This window comes from Xenopus laevis, chromosome 1S, assembly GCF_017654675.1.
Source record: "Xenopus laevis strain J_2021 chromosome 1S, Xenopus_laevis_v10.1, whole genome shotgun sequence".
Classification (NCBI taxonomy): domain Eukaryota; kingdom Metazoa; phylum Chordata; class Amphibia; order Anura; family Pipidae; genus Xenopus; species Xenopus laevis.
Genome location: NC_054372.1, coordinates 91,938,749 through 91,958,161, shown reverse-complemented (window position 1 = coordinate 91,958,161; position 19,413 = coordinate 91,938,749). Strand labels below are relative to the sequence as shown.

The 19,413-nt window shown below is 37.6% G+C and overlaps 1 protein-coding gene across 2 annotated transcripts in view; it reads left to right on the top strand.

Annotated features, from left to right (window-relative positions):
- kank3.S (KN motif and ankyrin repeat domains 3 S homeolog) overlaps positions 1-19,413 on the top strand; it is a 53,329-nt gene that overhangs the window by 14,724 nt on the left and 19,192 nt on the right. Inside the window, exons 1-4 of one of the 2 annotated variants that reach the window (XM_041579915.1) lie at positions 5,751-5,846; positions 12,581-12,718; positions 15,619-15,728; positions 15,826-17,799. In XM_041579915.1, the coding sequence (XP_041435849.1) occupies positions 15,692-15,728; positions 15,826-17,799 (2,011 nt within the window). In that variant the 5' untranslated portion in view covers positions 5,751-5,846; positions 12,581-12,718; positions 15,619-15,691. Of the gene's footprint in view, positions 1-5,750; positions 5,847-12,580; positions 12,719-15,618; positions 15,729-15,825; positions 17,800-19,413 lie in introns of those variants that run through there. The other variant, XM_018243623.2, reaches the window with a different exon arrangement.

Below are 19,413 nucleotides of genomic sequence, written 5' to 3'. Positions count from 1 at the left end.
GACAGCAGATTCTGGATAGCTGATCTATACCTGTAAGGAATGCTTTTGAATGTAAGTGGGGAATGAGTAATGCTTGCAAAGAGTTTACAAAAGTAAGAACAATATGTTAGGGAAATTTATAACAAGCTAAGGAACAATATACAGAACCTTTATTTAACATAATGAAAAAGGCCAGAGGGATGTTCAAAAAATAATAAAATACAGAAATAATAAAAAATCAGGCAAGTATTTCTAACGTGTACATTCCCTGCTATTCTTTCATGTATGTCAGGAAACTTATTGCATATTTATGGATATCCCCAGTCATGTTCCAAGCACACAACAATGCAGAGCCCTCCAAAGGGAAGGTCTCTTCCCAGAACGAGTATTTCCTCAGGAAGCCAGGGCACTTACTTTTGACAACAGACATTTTGCAGGCCCCATCCCTGATTTGTGCATTTAATTTGTACAGCATAATTTAAAGAATACTCTGAGCTATAGTATAACTAAAATATAAATTTACATGGGTTTTCTGTTTTAGTTAAAACAAATATTCATATTTGTTTGTAACTATTGGAACCTATAGCTAATGCACTGTTAAAGTGCCATTTGTATTCCACAAACTGGGATTTGCTACCTGCCATAAACATACCATCTTAAAAAATATTGACAAACTTATCAATTCTGATGCAAAGTGCTGTCATTTATACTATATTTATAAGTACCGTATATACTCGAGTATAAGCCGACCCGAGTATAAGCCGAGGTACCTAATTTTACCTACGAAAACTGGGAAAACTTATTGACTCTAGTATAAGCCTAGACACAACTACAGCCCTGTCTCCCAGCAGCGCACATTGTGCCAAAGCGACCCCCCCAGCGATCAACCGGACTTCTTTGCAAAGTTGATGGTGACAGAGAATTGCCAAACGGATTACTGTGTGCATTGTCCCACTGTCCCACTACCATGTGCAGAGGGTGCTATTTGATATTGCCATCACTGTTAATCTTTCGTATAACCAACAGAGGGCACTGTGTGATATTGCAGTCACTGTTATTCTTCCATATAACCAACAGATGGCGCTGTGTGATATTGCAGTCACTGTTATTCTTTCATATAACCAACAGAGGGTGCTGTGTGATATTGCAGTCACTGTTATTCTTTAATATAACCAACAGAGGGCGCTGTGTGATATTGCAGTCACTGTTAATCTTTCATATAACCAACAGAGGGCGCACTGTTATTCTTTCATACAACCAACAGATGGCGCTGTGTGATATTGCAGTCACTGTTATTCTTTCATATAACCAACAGATGGCGCTGTGTGATATTGCAGTCACTGTTAATCTTTCATATAACCAACAGAGGGCACACTGTTATTCTTTCATACAACCAACAGATGGGCGCTGTGTGATATTGCAGTCACTGTTATTCTTTCATATAACCAACAGATGGCACTGTGTGATATTGCAGTCACTGTTATTCTTTCATATAACCAACAGAGGGCGCACTGTTATTCTTTCATATAACCAACAGAGGGCATTGTGGGATATTGCAGTCTCTCCCCAAGTGTACTGTTGGTATAGGAATGATTAAAAGTGACTGCAATCTCAGCTACTCGGGTCGGGTACGGCTGACCCGAGTATAAGCCGAGGTAGACTTTTTCAGCACATTTTGGATGCTGAAAAACTCGGCTTATACTCGGGTATATACGGTAAATAATTTCAGTTACATGGTGTGCCTTGCAAAACTTAAGCATCTGAACACCACCTTTCCAATTTTCCAGCACCTAAAGAAACAGCCTTCCTAGAAGTAAAGAGGTTTTGCAAAAAGATTTTGGATTCTGGATACTTTTGGTAGGTATGGTTTAACCAGATTCACAACAATATCGATAGAATTGAGAAATATAGGCATAACAAAATAAAAAAAATAACACACATGGTGTATCTAGTATAGGTAAATCTAAAAACAACTGGACTTGCTGAGTAATCAATTAAGATGTTTCACTACTCATCCGAGCAGCTTCTTCAGTTCAACTGACTGGTGTGGGAAGTTCTCGGCATATAAACTCTTCCACTAATCCAATCACAGTGTCACATTGTAACTCTTCAAACAGGTGATATCTGAAGAAATTCACAGAGGTGTTGAACACCAAAGACACGTGGGTTAGGAACCTATCAGATAGGTTACTAAATCAGACGGAAAAGGACGTGCTAGCCAAGGGATTAAACTATGCAGTGACACCACAACACATCCCAGTAGTTGAACTCATCACAGCCACAGAATCTGCTATCAAAAATAATCACTTGAAAAAGGAAGAAGCGGAACAACTCCGGCTAAAAGTGTCAGCTGCTTTGTCAAGTGCCAGAACACCTCCCTCTAACCTTACAACACAAGAGAGGAGAGCGCTCCGTTCTCTGAGTAAGGACCCGAACATCACTACCCTGCCAGCAGGGTGATGCACAGTTGTACTCAACACAACTGACTACGACTGCAAGATAACCACTCTACTCAGTGATAGCAATACATATGAACCCTTAAGGAAAGACCCAACCAGCGGTTACAAGAAAAAGGTGATAGGTTGCCTACAACAACTTGAAAAGGAGAAAGCCATTGATCGAGTTTTATACCACCGCCTGTACCCCAGAGAAGCCACACCATGCTTATACGGACTCCCCAAGATACACAAAGAAGGAGCCCCACTAAGACCCATTGTCAGAAGCATAAATTCAGTGACAAACAGCATTGCAAAATTATTGGCTAACATTTTAGCCCCATTGGTAGGCAATACAGTGCATCATATCCAGAATGCCAAAGAGTTTGTAACCAAGATTCACAGCGTTACACTAGAGGCAGAAGAAACAATGGTATCATATGATGTCACTTCATTGTTCACATGTATACCTACTATAGAGGCAATTGAGACTAAGAAATTGACTGCAACAAGATACACTCAGCAGCAGAACGAAGCTCAGTCCCAACCAAGTATGTTTGTTGCTAGATTTGTGCCTTAACACCACATACTTCAAGTACATGAACCTTTTTTATAGACAGAAACATGGCTGTGCAATGGGTTCTCCAGTCTCTCCTATTGTAGCAAACTTGTACATGGAGGAAGTGGAAAGGAGGGCCTTACTTTCCAGGGAACTACACCGAGTCACTGGTTCAGGTATGTGGCCTTTACAGAACACGTTCATTCAGTGGACAATAACATCAAGTTCACAAGGGAAGATGTCCACGAGAACAAACCAGTCAGTTGAACTGAAGAAGCTGCTCGGATGAGTAGTGAAACGTCTTCATGGATTACTCAGCAAGTCCAGTTGTATTTAGATTTACCTATACTAGATATACCATGACCTGGATGAATGAAAATCTTCATAGTCAATACATATGGTGCACATCTAAAACTGCCGAAAACTCATAAAACATCATACTTACAGTGCAGTTTCCAAGAACTGGACTTCTTGTTAAAATAGAAAATTCTGCAAGAGAAAAGGGGTAATTTAGGACCACAAGTCCAGTTGCAAGACCAATACATTGGTTGCAGTCCGGTGTGCAAGATACTTGGTGTAACTAATTGCCTACTGCTCTGAATTTAATGAGAAGGAAAAGCTAATATTAAAAAAGCTCATATTATTGCTCATTACATTTGTATATATACTTACTATGAGTAATTTCTTGCTGCAAATTTTCAGTTATTTTGAAGAAGCAATCATTTTTAATAAATGCCTTCTAAGCTGTTGTGCAAAGTCTATCTGTTGTAATCAATAAATTAATCTAATCAAGTCCAACACTTGTGAACTACTTCCTTATCTTTTGCCTGTGCAGTTAATCAACCTATTAGTGATGTGGCAATTAGGCATGCACCGAATCTACTATTTGGGATTCCCTCCCCACCCCTAATATACATATGCTAATTATGGTTTGGATTCAGTTCAGGCAGGCACAAGGATTTCAGTGAATCCAAATCCTGCTGAAAAAGGCAGAATCCTGACCGAATTCCGAACTGAATACTACATTCAGTGCATCCCAATTGCCAATACTGTTTTTGTTTACAATGCTGGCTGAAAGTGCACATGGTTTATGTTGTGGCAGGGTCAGAACAAGGCACATGTGCAGTAGTGTTGTGCATTAGAAAACACTAATGTGGGTAAAACATATGGCAAATATGTCCAAAATTGCACTTTGCACACTGCACTTTCCATTGTAAATTACCCCTAAATTTTTTCAATCAGCTAAAAAAACTTAAAAGTTTACCTGTCTGTAGCATACCAAACACAAAGACAAAGTATCACTGGAGTGGTTCAAGGTAGAAGATGATTGTTTTGCACTGGCCCAGTCAAAACCACGATTTCAATCAATCAATGGCACTATGTGAAAACTAAGGTGCAAAAGTCATGTGACTAACCTGAACAAGCTGGAGCAAATCTGCATTAAAGTATGAGCTAGAAGCATTCCTGAAAAATGTTCACAGCTGTCATATACTCAACCCCAAATGTCTTTTGCCATATGATGTAATCAGTGTCGGACTGGGCCCGGGCTCTTGTGGGCCCTGCCGGCCCAGATCCGCTACTTAGTGGGGCGGCGCGACCCCACTTTGTTCGGGGTCGCGGTAGAATAGAATAACTGAGCATGTGCACAAATGTAGCGCCGCGCGCACTAGCCCCCTGCAGCACTCCGGAGCGGCAGCGGTGGCCAGAGGGGGGCCCTGGGGCAGTAGCCCCGGTGGGCCCCAAGCCTCCTAGTCCGACCCTGGATGTAATAAACTTTGCCCAGGTATGGTTACCCTTACAAATCCAAGTATTAGAATTACTAGGTCACTTGAAAATTCAGGGACATCTAGAAATTCCAGATTGAAAAGCTACACTGTTTGCAATTTGATTTAAATGCAATCAGTACAGCCCTCCAGCGTGCATTTAGGAGGAGTCCCTGCATTTTCAAGTGAGCTGGTAACCCTAGATTAAATGCAATATGCTAACTGGTTGCTCTCGGTGACTGGAACTGTAGCAGACTTTGCACCTTTTAATACATGACCTACGAGCTGCTATTGCTGCAAATAGTGGCTTTACTAACTATTTAGAAGCCAGGTATGGGATCTGTTATCTGGAAACCTGTTATCCAGAAAGTTCCAAATTCCAGAAAGGCCGTCTTCCATAGATTCCATTTTATACAAATAATCCAAATTTTTTAAAAAGAATTCCTTTTTCTCTGTAATAACAAAAAGGTACTCTGTACTTGATCCAAACTAAGATATAAGTAATCCTTATTGGAAGCAGAACCAGCCTATTGGGTTTATTTAATATTTTCATGATTTTATATTAGATTTAAGGCATGAAAATTACAGAAAGATCCGTTATCCGGAAAGCCCCAGGTCCCGAGCATTCTGGATAATAGGTCCCATACCTGTACACTATACTCCTGAACACTGTCGGTCTCTTTTGATCACATAAAATAGACCTTATTTAAACACTTTTATATAAATATATCGCATATTGTAACACTGACACTTAAAGCACTAAGGTTGTAGCTATTGCTTGTCACTCTGGTGATCTGTAGTTATATGCATTAATGCCTTTCAACATACATAGAAATACATTTGTCTGTATCATTTGTGCAAGTGAATCATTGAAAGACTGCGTTCTTGTGTTTCTTATTTCTGCATCAATTTGAAGCTTAGGAAAGGAGGATGTTCCATTAGCTTTGCAGGGCTGGTAGCCATAGTAACAACTTAATATGTTATTGTGCATATATACAAAATCTACTTGACTCTAACTGCGTTGTCCTATCAGATGCCACTTTGTGTATTAGGGTGACTGCTTAATGTAAATCTGTGGCCTGTCATGTTTCTAAGATGTCACTTCTAAGGGTGAGTAATGCTCTCGGGTGCAAGACAACAAGTTATTTGTGTGAAAATGACACTTATGGGGGGGGGATCATTTGGCATGAAATTCATTTCGAAGGCTCAAGAAATATCATATGCTAAGGGTCAGGACTATGTAGCAGTATAACAAGGATCGACTCTGGGCTTATTTTTTTCCTGTTCAAAAGCTGAATTCACTTACCCTATATTCAAAAGAATGTGCTATTATTTAGTATCAGATGTTCATTACAAGGCATACCTCATATTAACATTTAACAATACTTTTGATTTTACATGATAAATTCCTACCAACAGCTTTAGCTTTATAGTAAACTTTATATTGATATTTTCCCTTTTGAGACCCTGCAAGTCAGGAATAGAAAATCTGCTGCAAATTAGTTTCTGAACTCTTTATCATCTGTATTGGTCAACGTAAGTATGTAATTTGTATGTTTGATGTATATGCCCTTCTAATGTACAGCTTTACAGAATCTGTTGGTGTTATAATTGTGTTCGTAATGATAATCATAATGGCTGCCTCAAATATTGCAAGTTTTTAATGCTTTAAATAGCCTGATCTTTGCAGGACGTATAATTTTCTGACTTCTGAAATAGGTAATTTAACAGGCATAGTTTGTTCAGTGTCTACTAACCTGTAGCTACCAATGAGATGCTTGTCAATTGATAACTGTTAACTGCTTGTTGCCATAAGTTACTAGACCAATGTTTTGGACTAGACCAATGTTTGGACTTATTTCATTACCGATTAAGTAAATGCTTCTATTTCTTGATAATTTGTGTTGATACTTTGTGAGTCCGTAATTTTTCCCCATGCCTCTTGTTTATTGTTGCAGGGGTAATATTAAGATGTATTGGGAAATTCTTGTTATTGTCATGCTGGCCTTTTAACCATATTAATGGATAAATTAACCAGCCTTGCAGCTGTTTTGCTGGGGCACCATAGTGAATTGTTCCATGATGGACACTACAGTTTATTTCATTTGCAGCTAGAAAAATATGTTGTAGACATTTGTGTCTATATAATATCTAGTTCTGGTAAATACTGTTTGAAAAATAAACTTGACTGGGAGTAATAATTCAGAGTTGCAGGGCTGAATTAAGCCTCAGTTAAAGTGTCAGTTCCAAGAAAAAGTGAAGCGAGTGAATCACAATGGCGTGTGCTTTGGTGCCTGTGAAAGATGCATATAGTCAAGGCTCTGAAGTCAAAATGTTAAGGAAACAAGCAGGGCTTTCTAATGAGTCAGGCCAAGTTGCTAATAAAACAGGATCTTTATCACTGTGGCGCCAAGCTATGTTTGCTTTTTAGAAGAGAGTAGTACCAATTCATCTCCTGTTCTACTGTATGTGAGACAAAGAGGGCCATAATAGGACCAGTGGTAGTGGAGCTCTATTTTCTAATGCTTTCACTCAAACAATATGTAAGGTCAACTTTAAGATTTGTCCAGTTCTCATTTAATAGAAAAGGAAATGTAACTGTACCCTCTTGGTTTACCCACAACCTTAATTCTTTCATGATTGGTGTTGCTAAGAATATGTATTTGTGTTAAACATTACGGCAGTTTTACAAAGCTGTGGCTTCTTATGGACCATATGATATAAGAGACAAAACTGCTATTTCAACATCTTCAAAAACGGTGGCAGTTGATAGCATTCTTGGCTTTGTTATTTGTATTACCATTTACCTGTTTGCTGAGGGGTGCATCTGTCTATTCTCTGCAGTGTTCTACCAGCTATAATCTGTACTGCAAGCAAGACAACTAATATTTTCTCTTTATAATGCATGTGTTTTTTATGTATTTGTCAGCCCTTTATTGTGCCTGTTTAATATTGTCATAGAAAATAGACATAATTGAAGAAATTCTTAAAGAGATACCGACACTACTATGATCAATAAGGTGATCCACCTGTTTCTCTTTGATTTGACGTAGCTTCACCTCCATAATATAAACAAATAATACCAGCTATAAATTATAGAACCAATCTGACAGTGACCCCACCGCCCTTTCCTACCCCTTGGCCCATTCAACGACCCCTTAACACAGCACCATGCCTTCTGCCTGTCTGTCAATATAATTTAGCTACTGAAATATTTCTCAAGCAATTGGCTGAGGGCAGCAGAGTTTTACCAGTAAGCACTGAAAATGTCAGCAATAATTTTAGGGACCTACTGTATTTTATCCCAAAAAAAAACAATGGAATACACCTCATATCACCATCGGATTAGGACCACCATATTTATCAAGCATTTTGATGTAAAATTCCCATTGACTTAAATATAATTTTAAATATAACAGCATAAAATAATGACATTAAATATGGCGTAGGCATCTTAAAATAAATACACAGAATTATACATTTGGCATTTATTTTGCACTGCTTTGTGCACCATTTTACTGGTGTAGATCACTATACACAGCATAATAAATAGGCCTCTTCGAAACACCATGTGTATGATTTTGTATTGTAAAGTATATATAATGCTAAATATATTCCTTAGTAGGGAAACCTATTGCACTCAACAATCATTGCATTAAGATGCAATACAATTTAATACAATATTTCTGCTACATTATGAAATGGCTTACCACTTTCCAATCTTTTACTTCATGCCATGTGAGCAAATAAGTTTATGGCAGGAGAGCATTTATTTCTGGGCAAAGCAGCCTGGGATTAAAATAATGTTTTAGAGTTCATAGCCAAAATAAAATATTATTTAGTATTTCATAAAAATGTTGGAATGCAAGAAAGAATTTCCAAGAAAAAGTCTAAATAGGCTGTTACTAAACAAAGAATGGCTGGTGTTAATGATACCTCTTGCTTATTATTGAGTAACTTGTAATATTTCTGTGGTTGTGATATGGTAACCTATTAAAAAATATATATTTATATATATTTGTTTTTTGTAAAAAAAAATTATGGATTCTGATTGCATGTTCAAGTATTTATATACCTCTAAAAATAATAAATAAATGTATTAAAGAAACATCAAACACTATAAAAAAAAATTGTATTTGTCCAACCAAACTATTAAGGAATTAGTTTATAACTTATTCTTATTGTCCCTAACTTCTATGAAAGACTGCTTAAGATTAGTGTTTACCTACTGCTGGCAGCCTTGCAATAAAATGCCAGTTTATAAGTATTATTTTTAAACTCCTCCTTATTTCCACCCCACCCAAATCAGCATCTCTGCCTAATTAAAGTTTTACTAAAGCCTGTTCTAGAGTTGAATGGAGAATGCCAATATATCAGTAGTCCAGCCCACATATAGTAATATAGTAAAAAGATGCTTGTAGGGCAATAGTTATAACACGTGTATTGTAAAAGATGCATACTGTGGTACAGTAGCATCCTGGATGCCTGGTTGGACATCCACATAGCATAGCAAAAATTTTTCAATCAAGTTAGAAACTTTGTATCTTTTTCTGTGGATCAGTGCAGCAGAGCAAAGAGAAAGGACTGAACTCCACCGAACAATGCGACGAAACACAGGTCGGAGGCACCTAATATAATGGCAGTGATAAAAACATCGCAGGTACAAACTACACAACACGACGGTCAGATGAAGACGCAGTGTGTGGAGTTCACATCCGACAGTCATGTCTGATACATGTAGTTTGTATCTGCAATGTTTCATTCGTTGGAGTTCAGCCTCATTTCAGTAACAAGCCGTGACAGTGGGCTGAGCTGTCAAAATTGGGACTGTCCCGCTCAAAACGGCACAGTTGGGAGGTATGTAGTCATTCAATATGGCTTGTTGTAAAATATGGTAAAAACCAGACAAACCAAAAGTTGGATCAAACAGTGTAGTTTGCTCATAGCTTCTGCAAAGAAATACATTGGAACTTTGTTACAAGCACAATTAAGCCTAATCATTTTTGGCCAATTGCATATGGAGCAGTTATGGTTACTTTGGTGCTGCCAGTTTTTGTTGGTTGGGGAAGAGGGATCAGAAGAATTCATTGACCTTGCAGTTTGCAGGAGTATTTTCAGCAGTCAGTAAGGGATGTCGACACTGATAGGATATGTCTCATGGGTCATTGCCCTTAGCGTTCAATAATTACTTATATTGTCACAGGGTTTGAGTAATTTATTTTGTTTTGTCTTAATCTTGTAGTGCTACTGGTTTTTGAAAAGTAATCATAAAAAACATCTGGTTAAATGTTTGCAAAATGTGTTCAACTGCAATACATTCTGGATCAGTTTCTTCTGCTGCTCATTGCAATATTTGGATTACTCCCACTACCTGCTATTACTCATGACTCTGTGACTTTATGACTTAATCACAAACTTCCCAGCATGGTTTCTGGGACTATGCATCGTTGCTGGAATATGCACAACTTTGTGCTTGGCCCTGATTAAATCTGACAGCTCAACATTATTTAAAAATTTGGCACAGTGACAACGTTTTTTATCAATCACATGAGTGGTCAAATGATAACCATTGTTTAATACGGTAATCATATATATATATTTTTCTGATATGGATTTTTCTGATAAAGATATATAGCTTATGTTTTTTGTCTGAAACTTACCCTTTGCAAATTGTACTTTTTAAAATAGGCTTTTATATATTTAATCCTTAATCATTGTTTCTTTTTCCAGTCTGCTTATTATTAGCTCATTAAAATGCTTCCCTTACTTGCCTTTCTTTTCCTGTTTTTTATTATTCTCTCTTTTTGTATACAACCAATTTCACTTCCACCTGTGTCATTTTCTCTTCTCTCATTGTGCTTTTTTTCCCACATTCTCCTTTCCATGTGTACCGTTCTTTCTTCTTCCCCACTTTCTCTCCTTTCTTTCCCTAGAGACACTATAGGAGGCTCAAAATTAATTAAAAAATATAAAAATGTAATTCTGAATCTGTCTTAATATCTAGCAGTTTAAAGGAGAAGGAAACATAGCCAGCTATATGTTAAACAATAAACTCCCCAACCGAACCACTAATCTACAATTTTACTTAAAATATTCCCTGTGGAACTGCTTGTGTTTCCCTGTAGTATTTGATCACAATCTGAAAGAGAATTTTTTTGGCTTTAGAGCCCCCTTTAAAGGACATGTAAAGCCTACATTTTCCTACCATGTATACAAGTTGGGCAAATCTTTCCCACACAAACCACATCATTTGTACTGCATATACCCCTCCATTTGCCAGCGCCATCACATTTTCCTAAAACAAATTGAAGCTTTCACCCGGCGGCCATTTTCTCTCTTTACAGATGTCGACAGCACCAGCCATAGATTATGCTGTTTAAAATGCCTTTATTGAGACATGGGTTTCTGGCCCCAATACACTTGGCAACGTTTCAGACCGCCATCGGTCTTTTATCAAGGCTTGATAAAAGACCGATGGCTGTCTGAAACGTTGCCAAGTGTATTGGGGCCAGAAACCCATGTCTCAATAAAGGCATTTTAAACAGCATAATCTATGGCTGGTGCTGTCGACATCTGTAAATTGTGAATAAACGGACGCATGGTGGAAACCGTTGGACGTGCATCAGGGCTTAAGAATTGGGAAGCATAGGTGCTGACTGAGAAATCTAATTGGCCATTTTCTCTCTGACACATCATCAGTAACATTGAAACATGTATGCTGTAAAGTTCATGCAATGCAAAATGCAGTTTTACACAGGCACAACATACTTTAATAAAATGTTCTGCTGGGGTTGAGCATTTAATGGTTGAACTGAGCTCAGGAGAGGTAGTTAGGAGAAAATAATAGGATCAGACAACTAAAGCAGAGTTTCTGTGGGAACCAGTAATGCCTTCTCTTCATTGGCTGTTGACTGGAGGGTGTGTTAAGTAATCTGAGCATGCTCATAAGTCAAAAGCCAAAGCCAATTCCTGAGGGAGGGGGTTAGAGGAGGAGAAGGATTTCTAAGTGATTAATGGGATGCTGCAGCCATAATGTTAGCCTTTTAACAACCAGAGTGGCAGTTATCTAAAGATTTCAAAGAGGCTGGTTACTAATTACATTTTTGTGTACATGTCCTTTATTTATCCAGCCTAACCAAATACTAACCCTCAAATCCAAGTATTCACATTCAATTTTGTATTATGTATTTGTATAAAATAGAACAATAAAATGTATCTTAGGAGTTCAGGTGTAAATGTCAGATATAGAGAAGAAATTGCTACTCTGAAGTTCTCAGTAGTGATGTACTACTATACAGAAAGGGTAATGGATACAGAGCAATACATTTCCATCAGCAGTAGTGGAGATTGCCAAAGCAGAAAAAAAAGTGCTTTCGAGAAACAAAAACAATAAGTAATGAAGCATACAAGTAATTTTATAGAATTAAATGGGCCTGTTAGTCTTTTGCTGCAATGGAGTTTCTACTTGTCAGTAACTTGGGTGTTCTGTTTTATTGGTTTTGTTTTTAAAACAGTATTTTGTTGTTAACTAATTATGATTGTGTTGGTTGTTCCAATTAATTTCCAAAGTCACACATTTGTCAGATCTGTCACATCCTTCCATCGGCAAGCATTAGTACTCCAAAAACAACAAGAAGAAAATGTCAGTCCCATTAGACCATGGCTCTCAGCTGTCTGTCAGAGCTGAGGATTTATCATGTGACATGTAAGATTTTGGAAAGCTAACAAGGAATCTGCCTCTTGGGTGAAATGATGAAATTCTACAGATACCTTCATAGATATAGAGTTTCCTGTACTTTTATAATTGTCATTAACTTCCTTTATCCTCTTTGTTGCTTTTTTAGGGTATGATGATGAATAAGAATAATTTTGGAAAATGAATATTCAACTTAAGTAACATCATTAAAGAAATTATGTTCAGCTTGAAGAAAGTAATCAGATAGACCGGATGAAAATATTTAATACTACAATAATCAGAGACGGTATTTTATACATTACTTTAATTGAGCAATGCTTATTTCAATTGAACCCTTTAGACATGGACTAATAAAACAATTATGATTAGCTTTACCAATGCTAAATGGCAATAGTGATCCTTTGGCAAAAGTACTTTGTTTTATATGCAAAGATAGCGTTTTTATAACCAAAAAGGCACAAAGTTAAAATAAATAATTTCTAGTATATAAACAGGGTCGAACTGGAGCTCGGGGGGGCCACCGGGTTCCACACTTCCGGGGTCCCCCGCTCGCACCATGCATGTGCGAACGCTGTCGCTCACTGCGCATGAACGTTGGTGCGCATGCGCGAACACTGGCACCAATGCCGGCAGGGTGTCCGGCCTGCACAGTCCCATCCTGTATGTAAACCAAATAAATTCTACCCATTGTCATTTTTAAACCCATTATGACTTCATTTAGATTGTAAGCTCTAATGGCCCAGGGTATGTTGTCAAAAAACACTGCAAGAGCATGAGAATATGTTAGAGCTCTATAATTTAATGAATAAGTAATTTCAGCCCAAAAAACAGCATTTTTGTATCATGCTTATTTTGTCAATCCTACAAATGTGACTTGGTGACTTTTATAGTTATATGTATATAGTATATGTATATAACATTAACTGATGCACATATATAGTATTATTATTCAGCTTATTTGAGTAGAGTAGAATTAGGATAGTGTTGGGGCCATGTCAAAACAGATATGTGGAAAAATGCTGACTGCTTAGTTCTGCCCCCCCCCCCACACAACAGTATTCACTGATAGGCACAGCATCAGCCTGTTAGTGCACCGACAGGGCTAATCTTGTATCAGAAATGTATACGTTTGCATTTCTGTGCCAAATCCACCCGTCTGTGCACTTACAGGCCAATGTTGTTCCTGTCAGTGCACACTGATGGGGCGAAGAAGAAAACAGATTGTGGTGCTTAGGCTTGATTAATTATGTTGTATGTAAAGTCCATTGGCAATATAAACATATGCAGAAAACTAAATAAACCATTGTACATACAGATGAAATCATACAGTTTATTTCAATAGAGCTGTACATTGCTAATAATTACTGTCAGGCTGATTTTGTCTATGTCTTAGGGCCCCTAGGTTATGTTAGTTGAATTGAAGTGTGGCTGACATTACCAACATAACAGACCGAAGTGGCCTAGTTAAACAAGAAGATATCAGCTAAAAAAATCCTCCTTCCATCATTCCTTAGTGGCAAGATAAGCATAACACATTTTAACCCTCTCTTTGCATTTATATTTCATTTTCTGACTCACTAAGAAGCATACATCGCTTTAGCAGGTATATTAAATAAATTCCCAAAGAATTAATTAAACGCTAATGGCTTTGCAGGTTGTTTGGAAGCATAAGATAATAAAACCTTTTCTTTATTTTAATATACACAAATATTGTTGATAGCTAAATCAAGTGTTAAAGGAGTTGTTCACCTTCAAACACTTATTTCAGTTCCGTAGTAAATAATTTAGATAATTACATGGCAGCTCAGAAACCAGCACAAATAGCATCATAATTTAATAGTCTTCCCCGTAGCTTATAAAACAGTCAAACCTAATTTTATGCTTGATTTGCAACAACCCCTAAGCTTAACTTCTCAACAGCTGTTCAGAGCCCACTGAGCATGTGCGTGTCACAGACACTCCTAACAAACTTTAGGATGAGAAACTACTATGCCAACTTTAAAGGTTGGGATCATTACTACTATAGAGATGCTGAAACTTTAGGCTTGTTTAATAAGTTCAGTATATAAAAGTTGGCATTCTAGCCATATTCATTTGTAGGGTTTAGTTCTTCTTTAAAGAAACCAAAGCATTGAACCAGGACCTTATCTGAATGCTCACATAGAGCAGAGTTATACCTGTGCAGCAACTGCAAGTCCAGGCAGGATGTTACAGCTACCCTCTATACTGTGTAAATAATTGGCATCCAGGGATTAAGCCATAGCTGTCTAACATATTTGGAGGCAAACTGTAAAAGGAACTATTATGAAATTTAAGAATAAGTATGTGGATCAGCATGCATTTCTATGTTTACTTTAAATATAATCTAAGGAGAAATATATATAACTTCTGTATGAAAACATAATCAAAAGAAAATTTGTATCCAAATAGTGACATATTAAAGAATCTAATCTCCTGTACAAAGTATGTGCTGTTTTTATTACTTATAATACTCTATAATACCTTGCTGCGGTAAAGGAACAGCAACACCAAAAAAATGAAAGTTTTTAAAGTAATGAAAATATAATGCTCTGTTGCCCTGCACTGATACAACTGGTGGGGGGGGGGGGGCAGCCATTCAAAGCTAAATAAGGAGAAAAGGCACAGGATACACAGCAGATAACAGATAAGCTCTGTAATATACAATGGGATTCTTCCATCTGTTATTGAATATGTATCCTGTGCTTGAATGGCTGCCCCATGGCTACACAGCAGCTTGTTTTTATAAAAAAAAGTGTTTTCTGAAGCAAACACACCAAATTTACCACTGCAGGGCAACAGTACATCATTTTGTTATTACGTTAAAGCACATTCATTTTTTGGCGTTACTGTTCTGTTTTAAGAGTATTCTTAATGGAGGCAGTTAAATAATTATTTAAAGTAAACATATGATGGACCCCAGTCTTATAGTAGTTGTAGAGTTCTGTCTTTGACAATGCAGTGTTTAAAAACTGTGAATTACTGTATTAGAAAAGAAAGCAATTATATGAGAAATAACATTCACCATAGGACCACAGGTTTTGGGGATACATCCTATGGATTTATCTATGACTGAATCATTTGAAGAAAGATAAATCCTGTTCATTTATTTATATTAACATATGTTTACAATTATATTTGCATCTAATGGTGATATATTTCTTACAGGAAACTCTGCTTGTCTGAAATTTTGTGAACTCTACAGAATCTTGTTTATGGGTATCGGATTCTTTTTGTTAAAATGACTCAATCAATACATCTTAATCAAAATCTACCAGGTAAAAAAAATGCTGCTTAGCATTTTGTGTAATGCCTTATTTTTACTGAATAAAATTTCTACAACTAATTTTGCTTGTTTCTTGATTATGTTTTTAGACTTAGGGGGTCCTTTTTTATATAGAGACCAGGATGAAAATGAAAAGACAGCATATTCTGTTGAGACTCCATATGGCTTCCAGCTTGATTTGGATTTTCTGAAATATGTTGATGACATTCAGAGTGGTCAGACTTTAAAGAAGGTGCCCACCTATCGCAAACCAAGAGTACCACGGCAGTCAGCATCATCTCTGAGGAGCCCATCTTGCCAGACAGGTGGCTGGACTTCCACTGAATCACTAACGTCTAGTGATGATGGAAGATCAGGCACTGTATTTTTCCCAAGGGTTAGGACACAATCCAATTCATCAGATAACAAGGAAACTGCAAGCTTTCCAAAGTCTAATCCAGTTTCTCCTACACCTGTTATCAGCTTACTTCCCCCTCCTTCTCCAAAATCTCTTTTGAGAAACCATCGTGTTGAGAAGACTCTTGAAGAGACAAGTAAAAGGCTTGAGCTAGAGCAACTAAATTTACAAGGGGCAGAAGTACAAATCAGAACATGCTCATCTACAAATCTTTCTAAACTGGTTGTTACTAGCACAAGTTCACCCAATCTTACTCAGCTACCACCTTCTTTACCTCTTAGCACAGTTGGGGAGAGCCATGGAATCCTTAGCCCAAGCTTCTCAGGATCTGTGAAAATTAGTCCTATCAATTCTGGAAGAAGCACTCCAGCTATGATTTCTTCATCTCATCTACATTTTGTTCGGGAGCAAATGGCTACAGCTCTCAAGCAGCTGAAGGACCTTGAAGAACAGGTAAAGGCAATTCCTATTTTAGAGATGAAGATTTCCACTCTGGAAAGTGAAAAGAAACAACTATTGGCTGATATTGAGAAGAAGCGGGACATTGTTTCTCTGGAGAGATCATCCAGTGCTGGAAATTGCAGTATTTATAAAAGTGGCTCTGAGCAAAATATTGAACTATCTTCTGAAACCGGAAATGAGTTAGAGACAAGTAAATTAAGAACAACTAAAATTGCAGAGCTAAAAAGACTTACAGAGAAATTAGCTGTTCCAGAGAGAAATATTAAAATGAACAAGACTGGGGCTAGCAAAATATTAGCTAGTCCTCCAATGGTGATGGAAAGACGTTCCAAGTCGATAGCAGTGGGTGAGGAGATGGACATGAATTATGCTGTGTTTTATTATAAATCCCAAAACACAAACAGGGATGTGGCAGTAGGTTGTGAAAAAGAAACAAAAGATGCTGGAGTTTGGGTGATTGAATCATTGTTAGGAATGACATGTGAGGCAGAAAAAGAGATTGAACTACTTCAGCATACAGTAGACCATCAAAGTGGGGTAATTGGCTTGTTGGAAGGCCACCTGAAAGAAGCAGCAAATGAACTGGAAGAGTTACGGGTGGCAGTTTTCTCTAGAAAACAGAAAGACATGGCAGACAAAGAAGTTATCGCACATCCTCAAACACTGGAAACAGCTTCTGAAGCAGTGGTTTCTATGCTCAGCCAGGCATCTGGAGAACATTTGAACATGGTTGATGCAGGAGTTGATTGTTCTTCAGAAATGTTTTGCATTGCAGTCAGCTGTGTCTCAGAAGCAAAGGAAGTTGCCGTTGGCACAGATGAGATGTTAGGATATCAGGAAAAAAGCACTCAGGCTGATTTGGAAAAAAACATTGAAGCCCAATCCTCTTTGAGTAGCACCATAATAGAAGCTACAAGTATGCCAAGTGACTTAATTTTAAAATCCAAATGTAAGATGATTTTGTTGGCAGAGGATGAGGTGGATGTTGCTAAGAATAACCAGGATATTACAAAGCATGTGGAAAAGTGTGATAAGACAGAGGAAAGTATTGCAGTGGAAGAAAAGGTCATAGCACTCAGCTTGACCACAGAAGGGGGAGATGAGCATTGTTTAATTATTCAGAACTCGGGAGAGCAACCAGAGGATAATGACACTCAGAAGGGAAGCGTTGCAGAAGAAAACAACGCCAATTTCGGTCATCATGGTAAGACATTTTTGGCCAATATGTATTGTCTCTTGGCACTCCAGTGCAGTGGAATGGGTTAATGGGTTGTCAATGGGTTAAATTGGTCAACATTTAAAGCAAATATGTATTGGTAAAATGGTGACAGAAAGCAGTATGGACCTAAAATACAGTTAGGCCCATAAATCTTTGGACAGAGACAACTTTTTTTTCTAATTTTGGTTCTTTACATTACCACAATTAATTTTAAATGAAACAACTCAGATGCAGTTGAACTGCAGACTTTCAGCTTTAATTCAGTGGGTTGAACAAAAAGATTGCATAAAAATGTGAGGAACTAAAGCCTTTTTTTTTTTAACACAATCCGTTCATTTCAGGGGCTCAAAAGAAATTGGAGAAATTAATAAACTGAAAATAAAATGTTCATTTCTAATACTTGGTTGAAAACCTTTTGCTGGCAATGACAGCATGAAGTCTTCAACTCATGGACATCACCAGATTCTGGGTTTCCTCCTTTTTAATGCCCTGCCAGGCCTATACTTCAGCGGCTTTCAGTTGCTGTTTGTTTGTGGGCCTTTCTGTCCGAAGTTTAGTCTTCAACAAGTGAAATACATGCTCAATTGGGTTCAGATCAGGTGACTGACTTGGCCATTCAAGAATATTCCACTTCATTGCTTTAATAAACTCCTGGGTTGCTTTGGCTTTATGTTTTGGGTCATTATGAAACACCCCCCAATCAATTTGACTGCATTTAGCTGGATTTGAGCAGACCGTATGTCACCGAACACCTCAGAATTTATTCAGCTGCCTCTGTCCTGTGTCACATTATTGATAAACACTTGTGTCCCAGAACTGTGCTGGCTTTTTTAGATTTTTTTTTTTTTTTTTAGCAAAGTCCAATCTAGCCTTTCTATTCTTGATGCTTATGAGTGGCTTGCACCTTGCAGTGCACCCTCTTTATGGTAGACTTGGATATCACCTCCTGGAGAGTGTTGTTCACTTGTTTGGCTGTTGTGAAGGGGTTTCTTTTCCCCATGGAAATGATTCTGTGATCATCCACCACTGTAGTCTTCGGTGGACGTCCAGGTCTTTTTGCAGTGCTGAGTTCACCAGTACTTTCTTTTTTTCTTTCTCAGGATGTACAAAATCTGAGCAATTGTAGCAATTTCTCAGATTGTTTTTTTCTTGTTTTACAGCTTAAGGATGGCTTGTTTTACCTGCATGGAGAGCTCCTTTGACTGCATTTTGTCTGTTCACAGCAAAATCTTCCACATACAAGCACCCCCCTCTAATCAACTCCAGGGCTTTTATCTGCTTTATTAATAATGATATAACAAAGGAATTGCCCACACCTTCCCTTGAAATAGCCTTTGAGTCAATTGTCCTATGGCTTTTGAGCCCCTGAAATTAAGTTATTGTGTTAAAAAAAGGCTTTAATTCCTCATATTTTTATGCAATCTTTTTGTTCAACCCACTGAATTAAAGCTGGAAGTCTGCATTGTTTCATTTACAATTCATTGTGGTAATGTACTGAACCAAAATTAGAAAAAAGTTGTCTCTGTCCAAAGATTTATGGGCCTAACTGTAAATTAGCAAAGCATCTTCCTCTAATATTATGTTAACGACAACTGCAGA